Source organism: Falco rusticolus, chromosome 8 (genome assembly GCF_015220075.1).
Source record: "Falco rusticolus isolate bFalRus1 chromosome 8, bFalRus1.pri, whole genome shotgun sequence".
NCBI lineage: Eukaryota > Metazoa > Chordata > Aves > Falconiformes > Falconidae > Falco > Falco rusticolus.
Window position 1 is genome coordinate 56371655 of NC_051194.1, and position 27552 is coordinate 56399206.

General features: G+C 43.1%; 1 protein-coding gene across 1 annotated transcript in view; it reads right to left on the bottom strand.

Annotated features, from left to right (window-relative positions):
* The window catches only part of ABCA12 (ATP binding cassette subfamily A member 12), an 88490-nt gene extending 62008 nt beyond the window's left edge, over positions 1–26482 (bottom strand). The window contains exons 1-7 of the mRNA XM_037397616.1: positions 26414–26482; positions 22082–22175; positions 7049–7196; positions 4382–4470; positions 2849–2958; positions 1922–2107; positions 925–1103 (exon numbers count right to left, since the gene is read on the bottom strand). Of these exons, the coding sequence (XP_037253513.1) occupies positions 925–1103; positions 1922–2107; positions 2849–2958; positions 4382–4470; positions 7049–7196; positions 22082–22175; positions 26414–26482 (875 nt within the window). The remainder of the gene's footprint in view (positions 1–924; positions 1104–1921; positions 2108–2848; positions 2959–4381; positions 4471–7048; positions 7197–22081; positions 22176–26413) is intronic.
* Between the last annotated feature and the right edge of the window lie 1070 nt (positions 26483–27552).

Here is a 27552-nt window from a genome sequence, read left to right on the forward strand (position 1 = left end):
CCCACCACCCAACTCTGAAGAAGCTTAGTTGCTTGCTGTCCTCCATGTGCTGTAATAACTGGACTGTTCAGAACAAATTATAGCAGTGTCAGTCACATATTCAGTAGGTAATTTGGAACAGAGTCCCCTAATCTCTTGAGTAACTCAAGTCTTCTAGAGATCAGTGAGTTTAGCCCAGCTATGGACCAGGAAAAGGATTTCAGGGCTATGCCCAGTTTAGAAGATTTTTTTATAAGTCCTAGCTGCATACAGCATCAAATATTTCAGCACAGTTAATTAACACATTTAAGTCAGCTCTGTTTTTCATAAAACCACTGGGCAAGAACATAACTGGTACTTCCTTCTTAAAGTCATACATATTTGAATCCCTATATGCTAAAACCCAGGGTCCTCCTCTTCTCTGCTTTCTTGGGACCAACCTTGAAAGGTTAAAACAGCAGTAAATCAGGTAATCCTTTAAAAAAAAAAAAAAACCAAAAAAACACCAAAAAACACCATAATTTATGATTCCCTTACAAATGCTTGAGGTGTTCCAAAGCAACTTGAATTTCACTCTATGATTTTCTGGAAAGAAGCAGCTGCTTTCTTTAGCAGAACAACTATCCAGCCAGCTTTTTTCTTCAACCAAAGACAGTGGCTGCTACTCACCTTTTCTATCTGCACATGGGCATGACAGCACCTCTGAGCAGGCAGGAAGAAAACTAAGATTTCATATCAAGCTCCCATCAAAAAGTGACACAAGAGTCATTGAAAAAACAATTCACTGTCTGTAGAGACCATTAATATGGAGCCATATCATCCCCCAAATAAATCATGCTTTTAAGCTATACACCATTTCTTCAAGATGACTGGTGGTGCCCTTAGGGTTCAATACACAAACCCACCAACTTTCAGTAACTCTCCTGGCATTTTCTGTATTTTTACCTGCTTGGATTCTGAAGGAGATCAATTATGTCTTGCAGGTGCATACTGTTCTGAAACACATCTGGGGCCAGCAAAAGGAGATGCCATAGGGACGTGTCATTCTGCACTTGGGAGATGAGCATTAGAAATGAGACGATTTCATTGACGAATGCTGCCTGGTACTGTGGGTTGTGTTGCACCTTAACAAATAACAATGTGAGAAATTATTTAAGAGCAAGAAAACAAGAACCCTTGCTGCCAGTGGGTCTTTTTCTGTTTTTCATCTTGCACTGCACTTGTACCCAACTCTACAAACAATGCATTCAAAGGACTCTAGTGACAGGCAATAACTGAGAGAGTGACTGTGCTTTAGCTTCACACCCCAGATTGTACAATAAATTCTCTATTTATTGAAGTCTTGCTATTCACAATGTCCCAAACAGTTCAAAGACTAGGAATACAAGAAAAATTAAAATCAAATCCTCCCCCTGGCAAAGAAAGAAAGCATTATCTTTAAAGGATTCATTTGCTTTAATTACATAGCTTTACCCAAAGACAAGTACTCCTTCAGTCATGAATTGTTGGGTCAGTTGCAGGAGTTACTGGATGAAGTTACACGGCTGAGGTAACACACAATTAAATGTATTGCCTCCCCAGCTTTAAATATTCTTATTTACACCACATCCTCACACTGTTTTATCCACCTGCTGCTGCAGCAGGGCAAATAAAGAGAAGAAACAAGACCTAGGCACGGTGAGAACCTGAGAACCCTTAGTGGCCACTAGCTGACAGCTGGATGTCCTTGCCTTTCTGAGCTGTATACTCAAATCTAAGGTCTTTGGATTAATCCCATTCACAAGAATTAGCTCAGCTTATCATACACTATATGCACTCTGGCATAGAGATAAGCAACTCCTAGCCAGGTGGGGTCACATTCTCTCTCCCAAACACTGCAATAACATGTGTGAACTAAAACAGCTACTAGCTGCAGATATTGGGAAACATCCTGGGCACTTACCTGGGAGACCTGACTTCTGAACTCTTGGGTAAATGACTCTAAAAGCGATGAATCAGTAAAGCAGAATGTGTGGTGGATATTGGCTGCCATCTTCTCTTCAGTGAGATTGGGATGTGCTATGTATCGCGACAAGACCTCACACAGAATGACTTTGAGATTTGCTGCAGTTGAATATTTGGTCTGGCTCTAAAAGTAAAACAATGTCAAAGGTAGCTTTAAAGCAATGCTTTATTTGGGATGGTTTGAAATGCAGTGACGAGGCTGTTTTCTTAACGGGTAGTAGTGACATTTGAAAAGCATTGTCATTACGAGCACTTACACACAGAACAGGTGAACAGTGTCACCGAAATCCCTCAGACTCCTCACAAAGAGAAATTTTGTTTGTAAGTGTTTGTAGGACTTAATACAAAAACATAAGCGTACTGGTGTCCATTGCATGGTACCAATTTCTTTTACAAAGGAGTTGTTTCTATGCATAGTCAGTATCTACCTAATAAACACACAGCGACTCTGATGCCACTGCAGGAACATTATGGGCAAATAACAAACCGAATGGCAAAGCCTGTGACATCATGTCTTTAATTTCATGTGAAAGAAAATGCACTCTAAACACCTTAACTCACTGGTTTTGAGCAAAATATCTCAGGGTATTGTGTGCAACCATATTTGGTAATTCATGGTATTATGTCCCAAGGTGTCTGCTTTATTTGATTTCTGCTTATAGCATAATAAACTTAGCACAAAGTTTAAATGTTCACCCGCAATAACTGTCTTCCTTTTCCCAAAATAAAGCACGTTCACATAATAGGGGAGATTTGAAAGCAATAAAAGCTGTATGTTGGTGCTTTGAGCTTCTAACTCTTTAAGATACACATGAATCTTAAATGTGAATGTTCACACTCAGCTGTTAGGCAAATGCAGACTTACCTTCCCAAAACTGAAGATTTTGTTGAACATGTTAATGCTGGAAGTCAAGTTGAATGGTGATGAAATATTCCGAAGGGGTTTTTCTCCATGAGATACCAAATCCCCAAATGCTGCAATAGCAGTTTGAAACACTGTTTTACTTAATGTCTTTTAACCTCTTTGCTACATCAAACCATGACACAGGATAGCCAACTACAGCTTTGGGCATGCCATCATTATTAATCTGTTTCCAAAGGTACAGCCAATGGAATCCTGTACTTACTTAAGGTTTTTTCTGATGTAATTAAATCCTGGATTACACTATTGCCTTCTGCAGCTTTTTAAAATTAAATGCATTTAACTATCTGCTTGCAGTTCAACACTAAATTCTACCTCTTCTCTCCAGTCCTGCAGCTTCCCCACACAGGAAGATACATGGGCAGCCTTACAAGGAAGCCCACATCAGCTCAAGCCGACAGCCCTGTAAGGGAGAACCCTCCAGGTGTCTTTGGCACCAGTGGGTGGTACTCGTTATTCAGAAACAGCTCTGACACAGATTTGGAGCACTGCGGCCCGCTATACACGGTGGCACGCCGCCAGGTCCCCAGCTGACACACACCAAAGCCAACGCTGGCACTGAGCTGTGCTCTCAAAACAGCACAGCTCACTGAAACCAAACAAGCTCTGCCAGTTTACACCAGCAGAGGCTATGACCTACAATTTTTATTTTATTTTTTTAAATAAGACGTAGAACTGAGTTCCTCCCTGACCATCTGTGGCCATCAACATGAGTTGATAGTTCCCATAACTGTTCATTGATTTATTTATTTTTTCCCCACGCCTCTGCGTTCAGTCCCTTTTGTGTTCTGCCTTTTTCTGCCCGCACACCAAAGAGCGAGCGCATTCGCAGGAATGCTAATTGGAACAGTGAATGGCTGGGGCAGAACAGTCATAGAATGCAAATCCATAATCATTCATTTGATTGTGAGCTCCCTGGAGGAAGGACTATCCATCATGATGGCCTGTAGATAGTACTAGCCATTACCATCAATAAATAATAATTTTAATGATTTTAGGGAAAATGTAAGCCTGAAAGTTCCTTCAGGAAAGAGAATCACGTCAGAGGAGAACATCACCAACAATAAATATCCACTGTGGCACAGAAGAAGACTTATTTGCTGGATAACTGTGAATAAGAAATACATTTACAAAAATCATAAGCTGTTTATGGAAAATTTGTGAGCAGTAAAAGGGCAATATTCCATAAATAGCCAGGTCTTTAATTAATGTCCAAACAGTCTGCGAACTCGCATTGCTTCTGTGAAGCACAACAATTTAATCATGTTTTCTTGGCCTGTTTCCAAAAGTCTTTTCTACAGACAGTTACTTGTACTTATTTCCAAGAATTTACACTAATGTCACGGCCATGGTCATGTGCCTGTATACAACACATAAATCATTTTAGCAGTGCTCTAAGAATTGTATCTTTGTCCAGCGAGCTTCAAAAGATCAGCCTTTAAAGACCAAAACTTTGCAAAGCAGCAAATAACCTACCCAGTGAAGTGTTCCTGCTTTTAGGCACCTCTGCACTCCATGGTGATGGATGGTTGTCCTTGGCTACATGGGATGAGCTCCTCTGCCTACTAAGGGAAGACAAAAAAGAAAACCCCTGTAACAACTCCCAGTTTTTTATGAACAAGCTTACACATAACTACTGCATGACTCAGAATGGGTCTATACCAGATTTCATGGCAGGTGTGTTGAAATCTGAGTTATGCAAAAGTTCCTTCTGGTTCCTTCTAGAGGCCTGGCATGCATTTTGGGGAAGCACACTGCACTGAAGGGACCTCATTTATGCCTGCTCTGAAGGGACACCAAGGACAGGCAGGGGTTGACATAGGTAACTGATCTAATCTTAAACAAATTCCCACTTCTGGAAGGAAGGCTTCGTGTCAAGTCTTTTCTGTCCTCCGCCAATGTAGGCTCAGCAGAAGAAACAGCGCAGAACTTGATGGAACTGTTAATGACACTCAGACTGAGCAGAGAGGCCTTTGATCTAAGTCTAAGCTAGAACACCAGGTTGCATGCCCCTACCAAGAAAACCTTCAAGACAATACAACCTCACTTTATCCTTGCCAATCATTTCCCTACAGTGGAAAAGAAAGGGTGGAAGATGTTGGTATTGAGCTCAGTTTCTTTACTTAGTTTCCTTTTATTAAGGGAATCTCAAGTGACCATGTCTTGCACACCTTGGTAAATGCTTCTAAGGAACAGTGTCAAAGATGAGAACCTTGCCCATTTTTTCTGCCGGCCACTGGTAAGGCACAGGTTTAGGGCAAGTTATACAACAGCTTAATAAGAGCTTTGGTGAGTTGCACAATGGGAGGGGAAAAAACCCCACACTTTGGATTAGCTAAATATTACAAACTCCAGAATATTACACAATAATATATCCAGACAGTGAAGGGTCACAGCTCAAACACTTTGCCTTTGTGAAAACCTCACCCATGGTGATTCTGCTCCTGAAGCAGAGTTTCATCCATTCATGTTGGCTTCTGGAGCTTTCCCCTACCCAAGCAACCTTTTACTGAGGTTTTATACTCTGCTATATCCTGCTAATTTTGCTAAGGCTACTTAATAGTTAGTGTTTTTTCTTGTAGAATACAACATATTTGTAAGGCTGACGTTAACCACACAAGGGTAGGCATACCCACATAGTTGTACAATACTTCATGCAGCCAACTTCTAGCATCAATAGTGGTCAAGATGCTTATTAATGACTCACGTGACTTGAGCTATAGTTTGGCCAAATCCTTTGATTTTCAGTTGGCAAGAAAACCAGTTATTTCCTAAACAGCTGCACAGAATCCAAAAACAGAAAGCAAGGAGGATTTCTGGCTATTGAAACCCATGGAAGACCTCCAGCTTCGGCACTAGAAGTTTCCATTTCTTCATTTCAATACCCCAAATTAACCATTGTTTAATATGCCTAGGGAAAAAAACAATGACACTAAGAAAACAAGTGAAGAGCTGTGAATCCAGGCATCTAGTCTCTGTATGGCTCTGCCCTCTTCTGCTGTATGACCTTGAATTTGATTAGGATTCACCTTGTGTAACTGCAGTTATCCACATGTCTAGTCATCCAGATTCCTTCTAAGCAATGGAGAGATCCTGACCATTGACTTGGCCGAGGAAATACCAGTCCCTCTGCATTAAGGAGGACCCTTAAGGAGCCACCAACCCCAGGATCCCCCATCCTGCCCGATGGGCTCTCTGGTAGAAGACATGGTGCCCACCTTAGCTCTGCAGGCTCTTAAGCTATGGCCAAGGGGGATTTTGAGGCCCTGACATAGCCACTGTAGAGCAGCAGGGACTTCTATGTGAGATGCCCAGATTTTCAGCTCTCCATGAGCCAGCAGGCCTTAGAGTGGCATGTTCCCCAAGGGCATGCCAGAACCAGGCAGCCAAGGTGTAGAAACAATCCTGGATGGTATGTCTTAAAGTAAACGTTACTTGGCTTTAACTGAAACATCAATGAAATTGAAATGCCTCCACCGAACATTTCAATTTCAAAAACTGACATCCCAACAAAACATGCCCAGCCAGCTCCATGCTGCAAATCTACATGTTTCTGTGGGCAAAAAATAGTTTCATTTTCATCTGTTTCCCAATATGTTTGATGGCTTGCAGAGAGGACACCCATTCTGGCTGGCACCTGGAGGATCTACTGAAAAAGCAAGCATTCCAGAACAAATGTACCTCAGACTAGAGCTGCTGGGGAACATGTACCACTTCCATCCAAAGCATCCTGAACCAATCACCACAGTGGCAGATCAGTACAATGGGCTGATGATCTGGGTGCAAGTCTTATCTACTGACACCCTGCAGGACCTGACCCACAATTGTGCAAAAAAAGTTTCTTTCCTTTGATCTGGATGAGCAGAAGCATTTTTCTCAGGGAGTAAACTTCTTTTCTACTGTCAAGCTTGGATCAATTGACACATTACTGATTGCTGTCCCCAGTATGAACATTTTTAAAGCATTCTATATTCCCATTTCTAAGTGTTCAGATATGTGAGATTGTGTCTGTTATAACAGGTATCTGAGACGTATCTGTTGTGGACACACTTGCACATACAGACATACATAGCTGCTCCCTCCACCTCAAAGCAAGTTTTGCTTTGCAGCTTATAACACCCAGATACATTCAGGTTCCCTTACAGTCTGAGAGATGAGATGTCATTAAGTCTTGGCAGTAGATCTTCTGGTGTGTACGGCGTGCCTTTACATCTGGCATCTGAATCACACAGCACAGTTTGCAGGAATGGGAAGAAGCCTGCGCTAGGAAGGTTTCGGGGTGCAAGATAACCTGGAGGAAGGAGGAGAAAAAAAATTCCATTATTATGGTTCAGACGTGCACTTTTTTGCCATATGTTTCTATCAATATGTGACATTTTCTCTTCCCAAACCATAGGGTCGATTCTCAGTTTCACTGAGGCTTTTTTACTCTGCTCCAGCAGCACTATCTGCCAAATCCCACTAGAAGCACGTTCCCATCACTGACAAAGTCATGAAAGGCTATTTAGTAGGAAAAAGAGTCAAGTTACTTGTTTATAAGACACCTGTTGGTCCTGAAGGAACTGTAGATTTCCCCCCTCTACTCCAAAATGCAAGAAACAGGCAGGAAATTACAAAAGCACCCTAGGTTTATGATATCCTAATTCTGCCTTTAAAGAACAAAGTAACATAAAAGCAGGCACGTGGCCAGAGTAGCCCGAAGCACCCATAAGAGCATGTTCTCCTAGGCTTGGGTGGACCAGCTTCCATGCAAAGCCACAATCTGCTGTTTCAAGCCAGGCTGTTAAAACAGAACTCTGTCAGCTTTTACTACAGGAAGGGGCAATGGATCTAGGACCAGCCAACCTCCTTTGCTTTTTGTGCAGACCTGCCCAGGGAAGGGAGAGGAGCAATCTATCACCACCACTCCCTCTAAGTCTCCTGCCATCTCAGAGCAGCTCCTGCACCATCTGCTTGGTGACCTGTGATGCTGGCAGCCAGCAATGAGGGGCGAGATGTATGTCTCTGTCTCCCATTTCTGCAAACATGGAATGGACCTGAGCAATTAGAGACTTTAGTATTTTATGTGCCACTTGCCCCGTGCTGCTTACCAGCAGCCTGCAGAGTATACCACCTGCTTTTCCTCTCAGTGACAAATGCTCCAATAAATCTCAAAACTCTTTTGCTGGATCACAGCAACATATTATTTAAAATAATCATTTGGAAAATTACCTGGCAAAGGACATTGCTATTATTTCTACTATGGAAAGGAGCCAGATTTACAAAAGACCCACAGGCAGGCTTGTAGTAATTGATTACCTTACTCTTTAGTCTCCAGAGACGACCTGTGACTCTTGCCCAGGCACAGCTTTATCACTAACCCCTCCAACAAGGACACTGCACTACATTTGAACTACATTTATTCATAATAGCCGTGGTCAAAAAACAGATATTTCCCAAAGGGGATGGCAGTGCTAGATAGAGTACCTGGCTGTCAATCTCCTTGAAGGAGACTTGATTTTCCTGAGCTGTCCTCAGCACAGCTGGTCATGGCCCATGAGTGTGCACTGCATTTTGGGGTCAAAAGGCAAAAGCTCACTGTTTAGCACGGGAGTTCTCACTGCTTTGGGCCAGATAGCAATTGGCACAGAGGACTGCTGAGACCTGTGGAGTCACAGGCACCCATTTTGAGTGGTGGTGTGATGCTCTTGTATACCTCAGCAGAGAACCTCCCTAGAAGATTGAAAGAGATACCCTGCCAGAGGAGAAGGCTACCTGCTGTGGGAAGCTTCCCCACCACTCACTGCATCCCCCAGGCCAGCAGGAGTTACACAACAGGCTGAGCCAGCTCTCAAGGTGAGTAAAGATCTCTCTTGTCCCTACAGGCAGCCCTTCTGGTGTTGGGGCCAAAGGACCAAACATACACCACTCTAAAGGTTTTTGAAGTGTAATTAAGCCTGCTGCCCGTGAGGGAAACTTCAAAGTAGGGCACTTTAATCTGGAAGCATCCTTGTGTGAATATTCCTGCCATGTCTGGGATTTTTGCCCTTTGAGATCACCAATTACAACCCTGCAAAATGGCATTTTGCACACACCGGCATTCTCCTCTCATCTTATTTCTGATCTCCCGCACCCTCATTCCCATGCAGGAAATTGACTCACACACCAGTCCAAAAATCCACACCACAGACCTCACTTTATCAGTGTCCCTACCAAAATGAAGCTTCAAATACTTGGGAAGCCATGAGGGCCAGGATGGAGAGCAGAACCACAATGAAGTGAGACAGGCAGGTGCTAGGAGGGAAATGGCTACACCCGCCACTGCCATCCACATCAACCGATGACAACCAGGGCCAGGAACTAAGCTTATATTTCTTAGTAGACCTGAGACATCTAAAGCTATGTAACTCTTAGCTGGACAGCAGTGTGGGGAACAAAAGGATGGGACTAGGAATTTGGGGAGTACTGTTCTTCTCTGGAGAGATGCAAGATGTTTACAGAGACAATTATGCAAAAAATCATGACGAATTCAGAGCAGAGGAAGACACTTCCTTGAGATATAAATAGCAATAACAAATTTTACAATTGGACTCCGAGGTGGTACACTTTGAACTAAGTGGACAATTAAACAATCAGCTGCTGTATAACAAGCGAGGTGTACAGCGTAAGAACACGGCGATATCGGCTCTTTTCTCCTTTCTTCCCTTTTTCAGACTGCTGTTTCAAAGAGACAGGAATTTGTGACCTGAAGTTTGGAAGAACTGCAACTCATGGTGGTGGCATGATGCCTGTGAAGACAGCGTTGGCCCAATGCAATTGAGGTTCCTAGTGAGGCTCTACCAACTTGCAATCAACAGATGTTGAGCAGTTTGCTGGCACCTCGATACAACCATGTGGCCTGATCCATCACTGAGTCACTACAGCCATGAGCCTGTGTAAGCCCATGATGTTCTTGGCACAAAAGCAGTGGCAATGCCAGAGAAGACTCTTCTGGAACAGGCCTGGACTCCAAGAGAAGTTAGAGAATTAAGGAAGTTTTTCAAGAAAGACCATGACACAGAAAAATCTGAAATGTCCAGGCCCAATTCCCATTTGCTTTAAGTTAGACCTATGCTGGTTCTTAACCCTGAGAATCTAGCACAACCGTGCTGTGTGTCAAGCACAAAAATAACACACGGGTTCATCCATCAGGATGAAATGAATTGTTACATTGGCTCTGCTGCCTGCATTAATGAGATCTCCTCTGACTCCAAAGAAAGTTTAAAGACCTGGTTTAGATGCAGACACTGCTTCCACAGATATGTACCACGGGGAGATGAATCCCACCCTTGCTTTCTGACATGAGAAGCTAATGATGCTGAAGGAGCACACTGCCTTCTTTAGGCACTGACCCCACCGAGCCAAGAACAGGGTGGCCAGGCTGGTGTGACAGGTCTGTCACTCCCAGATAACAAGCAGTCAAACTTGCCACCATCAGAACCACCAAGCACTTGTCCCCCTGTTCTTACTATCTTGAAAATCACTTCTTGCAGCAGTCACAGAGGCCAACAACTTAATTTAATAGAGGCTGAGCAGCACAGCCACAGGAAGATCAGCTCTGGCTATGCTGCCTCTGGCCAGTGTGCCTGAGATCAGAGCAGAGCCAGAGCGTAAAAGAATGTATAGGAAGCATGGCTGATTTGGGAGTCCAAGCTCCAGATAAATGTGATGTAGCCTCAGAGTTCTTTCTTACAACTCCCTCTCATCCTGCAAAGGAAGGAAATTACTGATGAGAAAATGAGTCAAGAGATTAATGCACCCCCTGCTCCATCTTCCCGCCCTCCATCCACTTGCTCGTGGTAAGGAGACGTGACTCCGTGGAGCCACATGGGCTGCTCTGCCCACACATAGAAATTCATGACCTGTGTCAGCCCCGTACACCACTGCAAGGACGGCCAGGGAGCAAACTGGCTCCTGACTCCCTTCAATGCTTCAGGAGATGTTTGTAACTACTTGTCCCTCCCTTGGCTGAGATTTGTGCAGCGTGTCAGCTACATTATTAGACAACGTAAGCACTAGTTATGAAACATTATTGAAGGAAAGTTGTAAATGCTCTGCAAATTTTAAAGAACAGTCTTTTGATGGAGATAGTTTCACAATCTGAAACATAACACTTAAAACCATTAGTGACTTTTGTAGTATTTCTACTGTTGGGAATTCCTTCAGACTTCCACGTGCTGCAGAAGGCAACTCCTCTCACTGAAGTCCATGGCAATGCCATATCCAAGGAATATGGATTTTCCTAGCCCTGTAGTCCCCAACTTTATGATCCCACATCACATGATAGAGAGATCCACAACACATGGCATAATTTTTCCATTCTCCCCACTGTCTTTAGCTTTAAACTTCTTAATTTCTTAAAACTACAATTACCTTTCGAGGCCCCCACTACACTACCTATAAGCCAAGAGGGAGAGATCACTGCAGCCACTGCTGCCCCATGTCTGAGCTGAGAGGCCACCCTAGCATATGTCTGGGTAAACTGACTTGTCTGCAACCAAAATCTCAGCCCTGATTTGTATCCTATTGCTAAAGACTGACTTCTGGGTCTTCCATCAGCAGAAACCCAAGCAGGCTTTTGCTGCCCCCTCTCTCATTGAGAACTTTGATTTTCCATCACCGTTGAAAGGAGTGCACCGAACATGAGGAAGAGAAGGCAGGCATCCCAAAGGGCAGAAGAAGCCAAGAGGGCTCAGTGCTGCATGGGCTGGCTGGTTCTCCCTGCTCAGTAGCACCTAGCTAAACCAGCCACCTCTCCAAGAGCTGAAAAGAAATCAGGCATGCAGAGCAGTAACAATAAACACAAGATACCTATAATACATGCATGCCACTGGAAATTCTGGCATTTCCACATTTGCTTTCATTCTGAATAAAATGAAGAAAATTAATTTCTCTTACTTTCCTGAACGTCATAAATTCCAACACTTCCCTTCAACACAAGCAAAACATTTTGATTTCTTCAGGTAAAGGTGCTTGGTATAATAATGATGAAAAATGTCAGGGTAATAATAAATGTCATACAAGAAAGATGAAAATTACTATTTCACTACAATCTATAAGATTAATTGAAATTGATTGAAATGTTTAAATCTTAATGGACCACGTTTTACGTTGCCACATCGATTTTGCTGCTTTCACCGCACTTGCATTAGCTGAGCCCAACCATTCACTTCAAGGAAACGGGCATTTCAGCAGACTGCAGACACTGCACTGTGAACGCAGCCCCCTTCAGCCATAAGCTGTCACCCCCTCCAGCGTGAGGCAGCGAGGCTATCTGCCACAAAGGAGGGAAGTGCTGGGAGGATAGCAGCCACTGTTATCCACACCAGAGCAAAGGAAATAAATACACAGTATTTTCAAATTATCAGTTCAGTACAGGTTACACTCTGGTTTACATCAGCTAGTGATTTCTCATGTAAATTAGCAACCGGCTCACTCCATGTGCTGCTAAGTACCTTCCTTTCCCTCAATTCCCCAGTGTCAGCTCTGCTACTCTGAGAGACACTAAACTATATTGCAGCCCTAGCATCTGAACATGCAAATCCCCTTAAATTCTACACAGGCCATGTCTTTTGCTTTCAAAATATCACCCATGCATTCCTTCTCCCTTTTCTGCCCACCCCGTACTTCTGGTTTCAGGGCCTCCTACCTTGCTGTGCCACCCAGCCTGCAAAACCAGACAAAATCTATGTTCCATTTTATTCACGTGAAAGGAAAGATGCGAAATTTTCATTATGAATAGCTACTTCATAAATAAATTCAGGTACATTAACTGTATTTTCTCCCTCCTTTACCTTTATTTTAAAAAGTTTTTCTGTTTTCTATCCACCCATGGCTTAGCGTTGTATTGCTACCACTCCCTGGGCATGAAAAAATTCTCTTGGCTTCAAATGTCACACACTCTGACACTGCATATACCTTATGCATTAAGTCCTTCCATGCTCCTTCCATAGTTCATAAAAAATCCATATAAATCTCAGCTCCACCACTCATGAATTAGAGGCATTAATGAGCATATGAATTCATTAGGAAGTATTGTGTTTAATTGAAAATCCATTCAATCATTGCTAAATCACACAAAGAGACTTAATGACTGGGACTCTTCAGCAAAGAAAGAGGGCCAAAAAGTGATTTGATAGAGAAATAAATAAAATCGTGATCAGTGATTAAAAGGGTGAGTAAATGATCATCCCTTGCAACACAGGGACAAAGAGACACAATGAGATCATGAGGTAGCAGGCAGAAGAGACAAAAAGCACCTTTTTTAAACAAATACCAAAATGTTGCGGAACCCACTGTCACAGGGTTATGTATGCTGAAAAGCAGGCACTCATTCAAAAAAGAATTAGATAAATTCACAAAAATAGATTTGTCAGTGGCTACTAAATATGATCACCTGGATTCAACCTCTTCAGCTTCTGGCTGAAGAAACCTTAAACCTTTGGACACAAAGTAGCAATTCTGACTGCTTATCAGCTGTGATTTATATTTATCTAAGAAGTCATAAAGCATATAGTGAAAATATTTACTGCTATGGTGATCTCCTCCCAACTTTCTAAGCAAAATATTTAACTACATTGTGTACACACAACATTCTCGCTTCCTTTCTAGTCCTTCACATAGTCTCACAGCATTACCTTAAACTTTATTCCTTTGTTTTCTCTAAGTCAAAAAGACAAACATGCCTGTTTCATGACATGATCATACTGTTTCTTTTCAGCTACATACAACTGCCCATTTCCAGGTTTGTTCTTACCTGTTTATCATTAATAACTTAAGCTGCCTATTTTTTGTAGAAAGCTTTATGATAACACTAGGATTTCTGATCTCTCTCCAAAAACTAAGCCCGATCATCAAATCTATGTGATAAGATTCATTTTGAAGCAGGGTATTTTTTACACACATGCAGAATGGCCCAAATAGCCAGCTGGTCTATCCCTTGTCTATGAGAAGAGAATATTTCATCACCATGGCATTTGTATTCCTGTGACACTGTAACATTCATGCACTCTGAAACTCACATCTGACCTTGAAGCTGGAGAAAGGGATCTGCATGTTCCTAGTTACCTGGGAATGAGGTCTTTAGTGGGACCAGGACCAGAAGGCAAATGCCAGCTGAGACTTTCCTTTACCTTTTTCACACCTGCAAGATCAATGCCCACACCAGTCCCATGCTTGTTGCAAAAAAAAAAAAAAAAAAAAAAAAAACCAACCCAAAAAACCCCCACAAAACCAAAACCAAAAAAAACCCCAACAACCATGAGGTGAGGACAGTAAGCGTTACAGTTCCTGGCAGTACAGCCCAAATCTCGCTCAGTGTGTCCAAAGCCCACGGCACAGCAGTGATTAGCCCTACTGATTTTAATGGGATTACTCAGACTTCAGGTTAAACACATACTTAAAAGCTGTGCTAGATCAGGACTATGCTTTGGTACTGCACTCCCTATTGCACTGTCCCTACACTGTTGCCTTTCATACCACAAAGCTGTTTTTTATAACCATTCCAGAGCTAGCAGGCAATTTCTTCCACCCTATTTTTGGCCAGACAGCAGAATTGTCATTTACCTCTGCAATTTCACCTGTTGAGCAGACAGCACTGAAAGATTCCCTGAGCTTACTTCCAAGTTGCAAGACACCAAACAGCCTCAGTATCTATCATATCACAATAATTTTTGTTCCTCTGCGAGCCTCCAGTACCACTGTATGTTAGGATGGGTTCCCACTGCAAGGTAGCACACAGTAAGCTCAAATACACACTGTGCAACATATTGCTGCCTGTGCATACCAGCACAGGTCTGGGTGGCACACAGCGCGGGGAAACGTGCCAGCCGGGCCCTGCACCACGCACGTTAATTATGACAATTATGGTATTAGCCCAAGCCTCACTGTCCCTGGAGCACACACATTCCCCCTCTGCCTTCCTGTTATGCTTTAAGCTTTGTTCTGTTTGTTTTGTTTTGTGTTTTTTTAATTTCCCCACATACAAACCATTATGTAACAAGAAGATGTGAGCAGCTATTGCACATACATCAGTTCACCTGTGTAGCACATAGCCTATCCCGATTTACACGTCATACACCCATTACACAGCTCCTGTTTTTTGAAATGAAAGCTCAGCAGGACCCCAGATAACTCCATCCAACCCCCCAGATGCCCAGTCTGGCTGGGTGAGATTCAAGAGCCTGTATTTTTCATCTTTACAGCAGCAGCATCCTTGTTTTCTCAAGTCTCTCAGTAACACAGTGTTCTCAGCTGTCTACCTGTGACAGTGAGATCAAAGCAGCAGGCAACTCTGCTACAAGACTACTCCCTGTGTTGGTGGCCTCAATGGAGGAAGCATTTCATTGCCTAATTCTTCCCTCAAGCATTTCAGGCTCTGCAAATACGAATGTCCCAGAGCAGACAGCATCTACTTCCACGCTTATTAAGACCAGGCAAACTAGTTTTGCTCACCCACAGACCTTCACCTTCCACCCCCTTATTTAATAAATTAAAAACCGGCACTTGAATCTGAATGCATTGGGCTCATGCACTGATCAGGGAGATCATAAAAATGAGAGAGCACAAAAATTGCAAAGAAGCAAGAGAAGATACAGGTGTAAAGGAGGAGAAAGAATGCCCAAACCAGACACAAAGAACAAAGGAGGGGAGACGGAAACCTGCTAATAGGTATTGCAAATTCAGGTCAAGATAGGGAAATGACAGAGCTGATGTCTGCACGGTGGGGCAGAACTGATGAGGAGGGGTCACACTGGACATTGACTGCCTTATGAAGGGATGGCCCACTGCCTAAGCACAAACACGCCAAGAGAAAGCAGGAACTGCACACTAGCCCTTTTCCTACAGGGCTTTTAAAAGCAATTTTTAATGCAGACAAGGCTGACTTGGTCTTGTTGTAATACAGCCAGCTTGCTCTTGTCTGTATGAGCAGCAGGGCACTGCACAAACAGGACGTAAGAAGAGAGTTGGAATGTTTCCCAGCAAGAAGCTGGAACCTAAAAGCTTAAATCCATATTTAAACTTTTTGGGGAAAAAACCTGCACAAAAGCCATGTTTACTAAACCAATGCCTTTCAATGCTCAGTGCCTACAGCCCAGAGTCCAGGTTTAGATTCTTTAAACAGAAGTGACCTCCTTTCCAGAAACAGACATCAACAGCTGCTGACTTCAGTCCAAGCCAAACTGCTTAGCACCTTTGGAAAAATACTTCTGCACTTCTAGGTCCCAGAATCTGGATTCAGATGCTTCAGGAAGTCAATTAGAATTGACTGCCTCAAGGTTCTGTTGTAATTCAGTCAGGAGGAAAAACATACTAGTAACTCAGGAGGTTCCCATCTCCAACTAAACATCCTTCAATCACACCTCACAAGGCAGAAGAGTCTGTAGAAAGAAATGGAGGTGTGGAGATTTCTGAAAAGGGAGGCATTAAAAACATCACAGTACTCTGTTTAGGCTGTGGGTCTCTGAGCTTGGGCAAGTCACAGGGAACCTTATGTCTGGGCACTGCTTATGTATGAGGAGATGGATGTATATGTCTATTCCAGCAAATGTGGGGATAATAAATGTAATTCATAATTCCATCCAGCACTGTTCCAATGAAACAGAGTGTTATATGGCAGTCTGCTCTCTGGCACAACAGCAACACGACCAAATGAAACAAAATGAAGTTCATACCAAAGCAAGGAGGGACCTGATAAGGTTATTTTGCTAATCACACTGCAGACAAAAATCTGGTGTTGGGTTGTCTAGAAAAGGGGAGAAAACTGACAGAAAAGAAGGGGAGGAAAATGAAGCGATGTAAAGGAAAACAAGGAGTGGGACTGCTCCACCACAGGCAAATGGTGAAGGAGAGCTGGAAGTCTGATGTGTGTTTGTCTGTACACAGAGTAGGTGGAATACGCCTTGCATAAATACCCATGACTTACCTAAATGAATGGAGTGGCCTGTGTAGCTGAGCCACCATCTCAACTCCCTGTAATTAGCATGGGAACCTATTAATTTTTCCACACTACTGGGAAAAGAGATGAATTCAGGTCCCTCCAACTATGAAGCAAATTCCTTTAAAGTACAAGCATCTTTTCAGACCTTTCTCATCTCCAGGATGGTATCTCAGAGGAAGGATAGTGCTGTGACCCATGTTTCTCCATGCCATCTACCCTCACTTGAGGCCTGGCAGCTACAGCCATCACTGACATTGAGAATTAGCCCAGGTCATGGTCTTTCTCTGGTAAATGTGGGACAATTTTAAAAGTTTAAAGGTTCCTGAATCAGATCAACACTGTGGGATTGAGCCAGGGAACTCAGAGGTAAAGGTGGTTTGAGGTCCTTCGTTGCACAGACCCACAGGGCAGGAGGCCCCTGAACTCATCTACCAGCACATTGCTGCAACAGCCAGAGGGGCAGAGACACACACGGGTGACGAGGATGGAGGGTGAAAGGCACTGCCATGTGCTTGGCAGCACAGACACCTCACACCCACCACAACCAGCTGCCTTATCCACTTTCTCAGTGGTATGGGAAAGGGGCTGCTACCTGCACATACCCTTTCCTTTTAAGCAATATAGAGCATCCTCCTTTTCCTGACACTGCCCTGACCAGGTAACTCATGCCTCTGTTACCTCTGACATGGTAACTGCTCAGTACAGAAGTCACAGGACAGGTGTGTCTGCAGGTACCAGCAGTCACAGCCTCTCTTCTAAGGCTTCTCAGGTGTCCATGCTGTGATTCATACTGATTTTTCCAGCCAGTTCTGGACCTGTTCAAATTCTAGCTACCGATCACAGTAAGACTGAATGGAGGGTAGCTCAGAGACCCTCCTATCCTGGGCCCTCTGCCAGGAATGCTGGAGCCAAGAATGGGAGCAGAGTATGAGCATTTGCCCCTTTGTAGCGTTGTGCCATGCAGCTCAGGCTCTAAACTAGACAAACAGCTATGCTGGTACTGGCAAACAGTCTAGTGTTCAACTGTTAACAATATTGCCCCAGAATACCAGCTGCAAAGAGCAGCCTTGCGGAGCACTGTGCTACTGAGTCTGTCAGGAATATCTCCAAGGGAATGCAATACACTCTGCAGGCATCTCTGCGATGGTGATGAAATCTGGGTGGAAATTCTGGGCAGAGGTGAATGGTAAGATGTGCTTCAGTGAGAAGAGTTCAGGCAACAAAATCCGTGGCAGAATTTGATGGATTTAAGACCAGACCCAAGAGCATGGCTTCCTTCCATGAAGAAGGAAAAAGATCTGTGAGTGAGGCACAGCTTTCACAGCCTGCTGGCTGTCCCTTGGAAATCCCGGGAGGAGCAGAGCCCTGGGTCTAACAGGAGGGCAAGGTTCCTACTACATCTTCTCCACAGCAGTGAAGAGCAGGGTTTCTGAATAAGTGGACAACTAACCACACCCAAGAGATCTTCTGCAGAGAATAATGATGAGGTCAAACTGATGGGAGGGGAAAGAAGGCAAACAGAAAAGGAAGAAAGCGGGTGGGGAGGGTGTGACGGGGTGTGACAGTGCTAGTTACAGCAAGGAGTGTAATTGGGCTTCTCTGTAGACTGAGTGGGTTGAGCCCTGAGGGACAGATTGTATCTCATACGCAATTCCCATACCTTGCAAAAACCTGTAGTGATGGAAAGGGGCTTTAGTCCCTATGCACTCTAGAAAACAGATGATACAGGCACAAAATACTGGAAGATACCATCAAACCCAGTTACCTGGCTTTCAGGCTGCAGGCTTCCAATCCAGAGCTTCCTATTCCACATGTATGCCACAAAACACAACCCAATACCTCCTAGCAAATACAAAGGCTGTAATAAAAAGGTCAAAAGCCACCACTGTGATGTGCATAGTAAGTTTGATGGTTAGACCCTCATCACAGGAACGGTATGCAGAGAGAGAGAAATCTCTTTCTCATTTCTCCTGACAACAATCTCTGCTGACCTGGAAATACATCAAACAGATGCCTGGGAGAAAGAAGAGAGGTGGTTTTGTGGGTTTTTTTCTTCTTAGATACTAGATGCTTAAGTTGTAAAGAAAATTATGTATCAGATGGATTTCAGCTCATTTTTCTCAGTTCTTGGTTCTCCTATGAGCATCCTCTTGACTGGTGACATTTATTTGTCATGTCCCTTCGGAGTTCAGTCTGGCACAAACTCCCGTTGCATTAGGTGCTACACAACATAATTCAAAGCAAGCAACTTGCTCTTGCAGGAAGCTCTTACCACTTGTTCATTCTTGACTGATATTTTTTATGCAATTTCTCTACATAATACTCAATCTATCGAATGTGTATTAGACATTCTTCAGAAGAACTTAGTGTCTTGAATTTGAGCTGGTTTAACTCAACAAATAATAGATTTCATGATATTTCTGTGGCCTGAATACATGAGATAAGCTTACAGACTGACATTGTGGGGTTATCTCTAAGGCTTCAAAACTTGGCATCTCAGTAGTTTATTCTATCTCTGTGCCATTGATTCTGTGCTTCCTGACTTTTGTCTACCTGCAGTAATCTCTTGACAGCAGAACTGGAAACAGCTTCTCATCACTACTTAACGATTGTGTCTTTTAAGGCAGGCACTGGAATTCAGCAGAGAGTGGATTTTATCCCTGTTCAAAATGAACAATAAACCCCTCCTGTAATAGTTTTCCTAGATGTTACCACCCCTGCCTTTTTTTCGTCCAAAAAGTTTCCAAATGATTTCTCTTTTGCTTTTCAAACAAAAAATTGATACACTTTTCCAGTTGTATAAAAAAAAAAAAAAAAAAAAAAAAAAAAGCAGGTATTTGTCAAGTGGCTATTCTTATTTAACCAGAAAAGCAGCAGAAACTGGCTGTTGGATGCTCTGGTTAACATTTTTCTCCATCCCCTTGGAATTCTTAGATTATGTCTGAACATCTGGATCACAAGAACACACCACAACCATTATTTTTCAGCTTAAAATCTCTTTTGCAATAGAGAGTTCCTATGAACTACTTCCAAGAGAAACAGACACCTAATTGTATACTTACTGAGACTTGTCCCAAAATAGAATTCATCTACAGAAAAAAGGGAACTAGTCCAAAGATGCTGCCCAATCTTCGATTCCCTTTCCTGCAAAGCACAACTGATGGAGGTGCTTGCTGTTCCTAAGAACAATCCTTCTAATCCATTAATTCAGAGATGCAACCATCCAAAGCAAACATGCTCCAAATAAATATACATTCAAATTAATAGCCATGTAGAGTAAAAGAATAAATATTTTACCGTTCAGCTGGCTCTCTTGACATTCATCTTGTCTGATATATCAGGGACAGGAAGCACAACCGATAGAGCAGCGTGGGAGGACTGCCATTTCCACACTTGGCAAAATCCAGGGTTTTCACAAAGTACAATGAGTCCTGACTTGCCTGCTCCAACTGGTTCAAGGGAATTTGGGAGAACTTAAAATACATAACATGCCTAAAGAGATCTGACAGCAGATGGGCTTGGGGTTAAAAGAACATCCTAACACACCAGGAATGTCCTTCTCCATTAAAGACTTCCTATGATACCTTCAGGAAGTCACTTGCTCTAGCTTTCCACCCCTGTCTACAATATGAGGTATACAAACCTTTAGTCAGATTAGGCTGCAAGCTTTCTGGGACAAGGGCTATCCTAGCTGAATATCTAATATTTGTCACAATGTGGCCCCTTCTCACACATCATACAGAAATAAAGACTTTTTAATCAGAGAATCACACACATCAGGAACTGGGTTGAACACTGCCAGTGTGCATACATACTATCAGGAACAGATCCCTCATGGCCACATTTTACACATCCGATAGCTACAAACACTGGAAGCCAACTGCTTACCCTCACTGCTGCCAGCATCTGTCTGCTCTCCCCCTGCATCAGTCTCCCTGCCCCAAATATAAAAATCCAACACTGCCCGTGCCAGGGCTTTGTTCTTGCCAAGTCGCTGAAAGCCTGATGCAAGTCATCCATGGTGATGTTGCTCCTGTTAATCAGGTGCTGCAAATCTTTTAGTACAGTAATTTTTGAGGTCCTATTCCTACCCTGTGCTGGGAAACTGTCTCAATAATACCTCTGCACAGCTTTGTGGATGTGGTTCAGCAGACTAGATGTCCAACATGGAGCAAGAGTCTTGCATATACTTTCAGGGTCTCTGCAACAATAAGGCTGTGGAACCCCGCTAATGAGCAAATGAAAAGTTCAGTTCCATGATTGATTTCTCCCAATACAAAGGCAAGCTATCACTGAAAAGAGGGGCCCAGCCCTGGCACCCACTCCTCTCCCCTCAGTTAGGACTACACTTATGAGCCCACAGAAAGCAGAATCAGGGATTTGATCTAACTCAAAATTAACTCTGTGAAAGGGAAAAAGGCTTCCAACTGGATAAACTCCTTGCTTTGTTTTACCATATAACTTCATGGACAAACACATGCAGGGCTGGGCCCATGCTTCTTCTGATGGCAGTAAGGACTCACTATATCAGTTTTAGAGCAGATCCAAGCGCAGCCATACTCTGGGATGCAGACATGTTCTCCTGACCCAGGAAGCAAGGCTTGCAAGCAAAAACCAGCTTGTGCAAACTCCTTACCTATTTAACCAACAACAACTATTCGCCCACCCAAAGAGCTGCTCTTTGACTGCTCAGAAAGGGTCACATACACCATCAGGCCACAGAAGCCAAACAAGTTACCACTCTTCAGCTGAGCCTTAGTAGCAAGCTGCCTAAATAGGTGCTTTTTGCGTGTAGCACACACAAAGTAAAATCTTTCATGTTAACCAATCTTTTGTTTGTTACCTCACCTTCATAATCACGCTTGAAGCATATGCCCTTACTCATTTTACTAAGATCTCCCCAGCTGCCCTCTTGTCCCTCAGTTTATCATGTAAATTTATATTGCTGTCTACAACAGCAGTATCTGAGTGCATCTCAATGAGACAGTTCTTTAAAGTTGTTTTCCAATTATAAAACTAATTTGAAAAAAAAAAAAAAAGCAAAAACAACCTCAGAGGAACACAGAAATTTTATTTACAGCATGCTACATCCCAGGAAATCTTCACTGGAAACTACAAAGAACAAAATTTGTAAAAGTAACAACACACATCAAATTAACACATCAGTCACTGAAATGAGAACTAAACCCCAAAGACATAAAACCAAACCAGTTACTTACAGTTTGGCTGTGGTTCTGGAGGGAATTTGAGACGGATAATGGCCAAGATTATGAAAACAACCACAGGCCAGGAAATTAAAATGAACGACCATACCTATAAAACAGCAATGAAAATATATCGGTTACGTTTGTTGTATTGATGTGTCCCAGAGCTTGTCTGGAATGCACAAGTACTACCCTAAATGAGTTAGTTATAAGATGCACTGTAAATCATGCCTGTCTTGGTATGCATAAAATTAAAACCCCAATATTATCTATGCAGGAAGAAAAACTACATAAGATTTTAAGAGCAAATAACAAGCCTGAAAATAACACAAGCCTGCCTGTGTTTCAGTTTGCCTGATAATTATGGGGGACAGTGTTTACACACCTTTGAGACGCTGCCATGTAATAGTAAAAGCACACTGACAAGTGCAAGACTTTGGGACACACCAATCACGAGATAAAAGAGCTCAAGTATGAAAGGTCAGTTTCACTTTCAGTGAATGACACTGCTCAAAGGATGGGTAAAAATTACTTTGATTTAATTATACCCCCAAAATAAAGTGTTTGACAAGTGAATTGACAACTTCTTCACAAATAGTAGCTGAGCCTCACAGCAGAGCTGAAAGAAAGTATTTTCATATTAGGCGTTTACAAGATGTGGAGTTCAAGCACAGTGAAGGAAGCAGTTTATGGAGTTGTGTAATCAGTCAACCGGAAAAATCACATTTGAGCACCAATCACCAGGATCCCTCATAGGAGCTTCTGACCCCAGCAACCTAACTCCCTGGCATCCTTTCATTTCCAGACTCTAGCAGTCTATATAGATGAACTGAGGTGGAAGAGACATGATGTGGAACTGGCCTACTACATTGGAAAAAAACATGTATGTTTATAGAGCCCTTGTCTCTGACATGAGGGTTGACCATTTCAATGGATGAGAATGAAGAAAACACAGTTTGCTAACCATCTAGCATAGTAGACCAATCTAGATAGGAGGGCCAAAGTCAGTCTTAAAACTACAAGCCTTGGAGTTATGTAAGCTAGGAAAATGCAATTATTCAAATAATCAACTGCTTTTGCACTAGCTGGTTAGCTTGCTACCATGCTTACTAGATTAGATTTTCCATCTATCAGTAGTTAAGCTTAAAGTACTCTGGGCTGCAAAATTGCTGTGCTCTTTATGCCAATTTTTGAAACTGCAAAGATGTCTTTCCTCAAAATCATCTCATTTTTCATCGTTGTGTTGCTATTTTTTTCAGATCAGCACACATTACTCGAAACTGTTTTTCCACAGTAATTCCAAGCCCATAACAGTGTTTTCATTTCCTGTAACACTTACTGGAACATAAAAACAAACAAACAGACAGACAAACAAATCCTGGAGAGCAATTCAGCTTAAAGATGGTTGTTTTACAGCAACTCCATCCCTATCATCCCTGATGAGATGACACAACCATGAAAGTAGGAGCAAACTTCATGGCCCAAAATAGGCAACTGACCTAACCTAACTGATCAAACCACATGGCACCTCCCCACACGTCCCTTCACAAAGGGCACTCCTATAATTTCAGCATTCAGCAGTGTTTTAGATTTTACAGACAGTACTCTTCCCACCTTTTATATATGCACTGCCAACTTATAACAAGATTCATCACTGAAACTAACATCTTTTTATAATTTTTTCTATCACATGCTTTCCCTATAATCAGTCCCCAAACATGCTGTTTAACTCTGATTAATTCACATGCAAACAGTATTATTGATGTATCCTTCTTGCTTAGCACCACCTAGGCTAAAGTAAAATTATGGGCTAACAGCACAGAAACTGATATTAGTCAGAAGCTGCCTAAAGGAAGGGCAAGATATTTGTCATATTCTTGGGGCAAGAAATGAATACTGATTGTTTCTGCTCTGGGAAATCTTTGTACCTCTCCATTTTCAGCTAAAACGGTGCTTACACTTCCCAGACAGCTCTTCCCTTAGTATATCTGTCCTTCGATTTAATTGGATTTAATAGTAGCTGCGCTCATCAGTTGCAACAAAACAACATTCCCACTGTCCCAGGCATTTCTAGTTAACAAAAACAAGACAAAACCACTCTAGCCAAACTGCTTGCAGGTGGAGCATGTTGACTTGAATGGAGCCATAATCAACCTCAATTTGGCTCCCGGAACATTGCACACTGTGATGTAGGTTGCATAATCCTTTTCTTGCTGGATTATTTCACTGCTAAAAGTAGATTTAACTGCTCAGACCTTAGTATCTCTGGATGCAGGCACATTTTCTCGCCCTTCTGCCTCTATTTAAATAACCAGCCTGCCTAGAAGTGACAGATGGAAAGCCACGAAGTGCAAGAGACACTGATTTCTTCAGTTCCCCCTGGTATGCAGGCCAAACCTCGCTCCCAAGAAGGCTGCCTTAAACTCGTGACCTTTCCTTTCTCAGCAAGAGTAACCTACATTGAGGCACTCCCTGGCCATGGATGCAGAGCTTCAGCCGATTTCAACAAATTGTTCATCAAGCAAGCTGTAGCTCATCCCATGCTGCACAAGTAGATGCAGTCTCTCCAGGGGCTCTGCAGAGACTTCACAGCAGAAAGGAAGTGTAAAGCAAAAGGCAGAAGTGAATGTGTTTTGCCAGCCTTGGAGAGACTGATTAACAGAGCAGGAAAGCACTGAAGTCTGCGGGGAGGGGGGGGGGGGGGGCGCCTGGTGTCAGACCATTCCGTGACATACCAATCAGCCCCGGTGAGGGCAGCCAACACCACCGCAGCAGCAGGAACCACCTTCGGTCATTATCAGAAACTAAGAACAGCAACAGAACACTTCCCTAACAAAACAAGCATGCTAACAACAACAAAAAAAAAATATATCTAAAAGCCTGGTCTGTAAATGAAGTCAGGTTACACAGGTAGAAAAACGCAAGAGGGAGGACAGAGAAGATGGGATGCATTTGGGAGCAGACATAGGGGTTTACCTCATCACACCCTCCCTAATTTAGTGCAAGAGAGTGAAATGAAGGAGGGTTGCAGGGATAAATATGCTGCCATAAAATAATCAGCAGTGGCCAGATATTTATTTTAATTGAAATTTCAATTCTACAGAATTGATATTTCAACTCCACAGGAAACCAGAATTAAAGCAAGTGAGACTGCATGGTCAGAAGGACATGTAGGGATTAGGTTAACATTTACTCTGGGTACACAAGAGCTGAAAGAGACCCAAGCCTTCTGCTTTTAACAAGGCTGTTACAATTTCTCCTGAGAAATTAGAAGTAATTTATTGGGATTCCTCTGCATCTCAGAAAGTCTCCTGTATCCTTTGCAGCAGTGAAGGATACTCTAAGGCGTATAGCATGTCCACCGCTCCTATGGAGGATCACAAGCCGTCAGATGAACTCAGCACCTCTCCAAATCAGACTCCAAAACAGAAAGGTAGGACAGGGCAGGCAAGAATGGACCTTGTAGAAGCATGCAGTGATAAGAGGCTTTTCACTCCATCCTCATTATCACACCCTCCATTGCTGTTTCTCTTCTGTTAGCATTTTCTGCACCTGACAAGGCTTCCATTCAACTGGAGCAAGTTTAAAAACCACCACATTTGGATTACAGGCAAGAGGGCTGGTTGCAATACAAGTCCATGAACTGCAGCATGCTTCTGCTGAAATTACAGTGTAGCTGTATTGAAACTGGACTGGGACAAAACTACTGGGCAGGCTTTGCCTGAACACGCAATGCCACCCAAAGGAACATTTTCCTCCTTGATGCTGCTGCAGTACAGATTATTCTCTGGACACTGCTGGCAATGGTTCATCCTTTGGAAAGAAAGACCATTCGGGTGTTTGATTTGCCACACACTAGACTGCAGTAGCCATCTGTCCTACCTGCATCTCTCAGAGCTACATTTTTCCTTTATCCATCCTTTACAAATGTCTCTATATAAAAGCACCCCCCATCACCCCCAAATCCAAGGGACTAACTGGAAGCTATACCCCAACCATGGGGTCTGCTCACATGGGAGCTTTTAATTCATGTCTATCCATGAGTTTATGTATGGTTTTGTTTGCATGGACCACTGCCCTGAGGGAATGACAGTGGCATCCATGGTACTCAGTCTGGATTCCTGAGCCCTCATGGAAGAGGTCCAATGCAAGACCGAATCATTTTGGCTTAAAAAGACCCACCTTTGCTTCCACACCATTCCCATCCTTCCCTCTTCCTTTATCACCTGCCTTCAAAATATTTCTGTTTTAATACTGTGACCTTCCTCTCCTGCAGTGCCCCCCTTGCTCCTTAGCTCCTGTGATTTCCAGGTTCCCCCTTCTCTACTGCTATGTTTTCACACTCACCGGCTGCCTCTTGACACTCAGCCAGTTCTTCCACAGCAGGATCCTCAAGTGCTGAGAGAGCGCAGCCATCCTTGGCTGACCCAACCGAAAGCAAATGGGCTGCGTATTCTTCCTCCCTGGGCTTAGGAGGCAAAAGCAGAGGCTCTAACCCAAATGGGCATCCAGTGTCTAATATCCAAGCCTCTGCCTCTTCCCCACAGCATAGCTCTGAAGCTGCTACTTCATCCACTTGTGGCTGCCGTACTCCCAGTAACTGTAGCTCTTGTCCTCACAGCAATAGCTCCTAGCAAATTCAACAGGTTATTCCTCTCCAGGCAGGCAGGCAGACACAGCAGCCTGCCTCCACTTGTGTTAATTACAATATCCAGCCTCTCCTGGCTGTTCGTTGTTCAAGCCCTAACTGATAAAATGGATAGCATTCCATAAAGATGCTTCTGCTTAAACAAAAGGTGATGCATGCCTCCTCCTCCTCCTCCCCATGATGAAACCACCTCTCTGCCCACACACCTTCTGCTGGAGAGGTGTCATCAACAGCAAAGAGTTAGGCTGCTTGCCAAGCCAGTCTGACTTCCCTGAGTTCACAGGGAACAGCTGGGAAGAAGAAAGTATCCACAGCATGCATCTTTCCTGGCATTGCTGATTTAGAATCTTGGGCCTTTTTTAATACTTTTGAGTACCTCAATTAAACCTACCCACCCAGGGAAATTAAATGAAAGTGTTAAAAAATATATACATAAATGAAAATCCCAGGGACTAATATAATTGCTCTAGTTCCTGCTCCTTCCCTCTTCCCCAGGATATCAGTCCTGGTGTTCTCACTGATTGAATATAACACATCAAATCCACTGGGAATGAGATTGCAGGATCAGACCCCATAAAGATTTCAGAACACTAGTGTGGCTTGAACACTGTTGTTATTCACCTGATCATAGAATTTTTCAGGCCAGTGGTATGTGACCTAAAATAAAAATGAGAGATGAAAGGAAAGAGTAAACTGCAGGTACAGAGGGAAGCAATGACAGCAGAGCGGACTGCTCACTGCACTAAGGACTATAACAAATCTGAGATACAGACCTGCCTGATGAGCTCTGGTCCCCCTCTGAAAAGCAGCATGTACACTCCAGTACCCCATTTGGTAA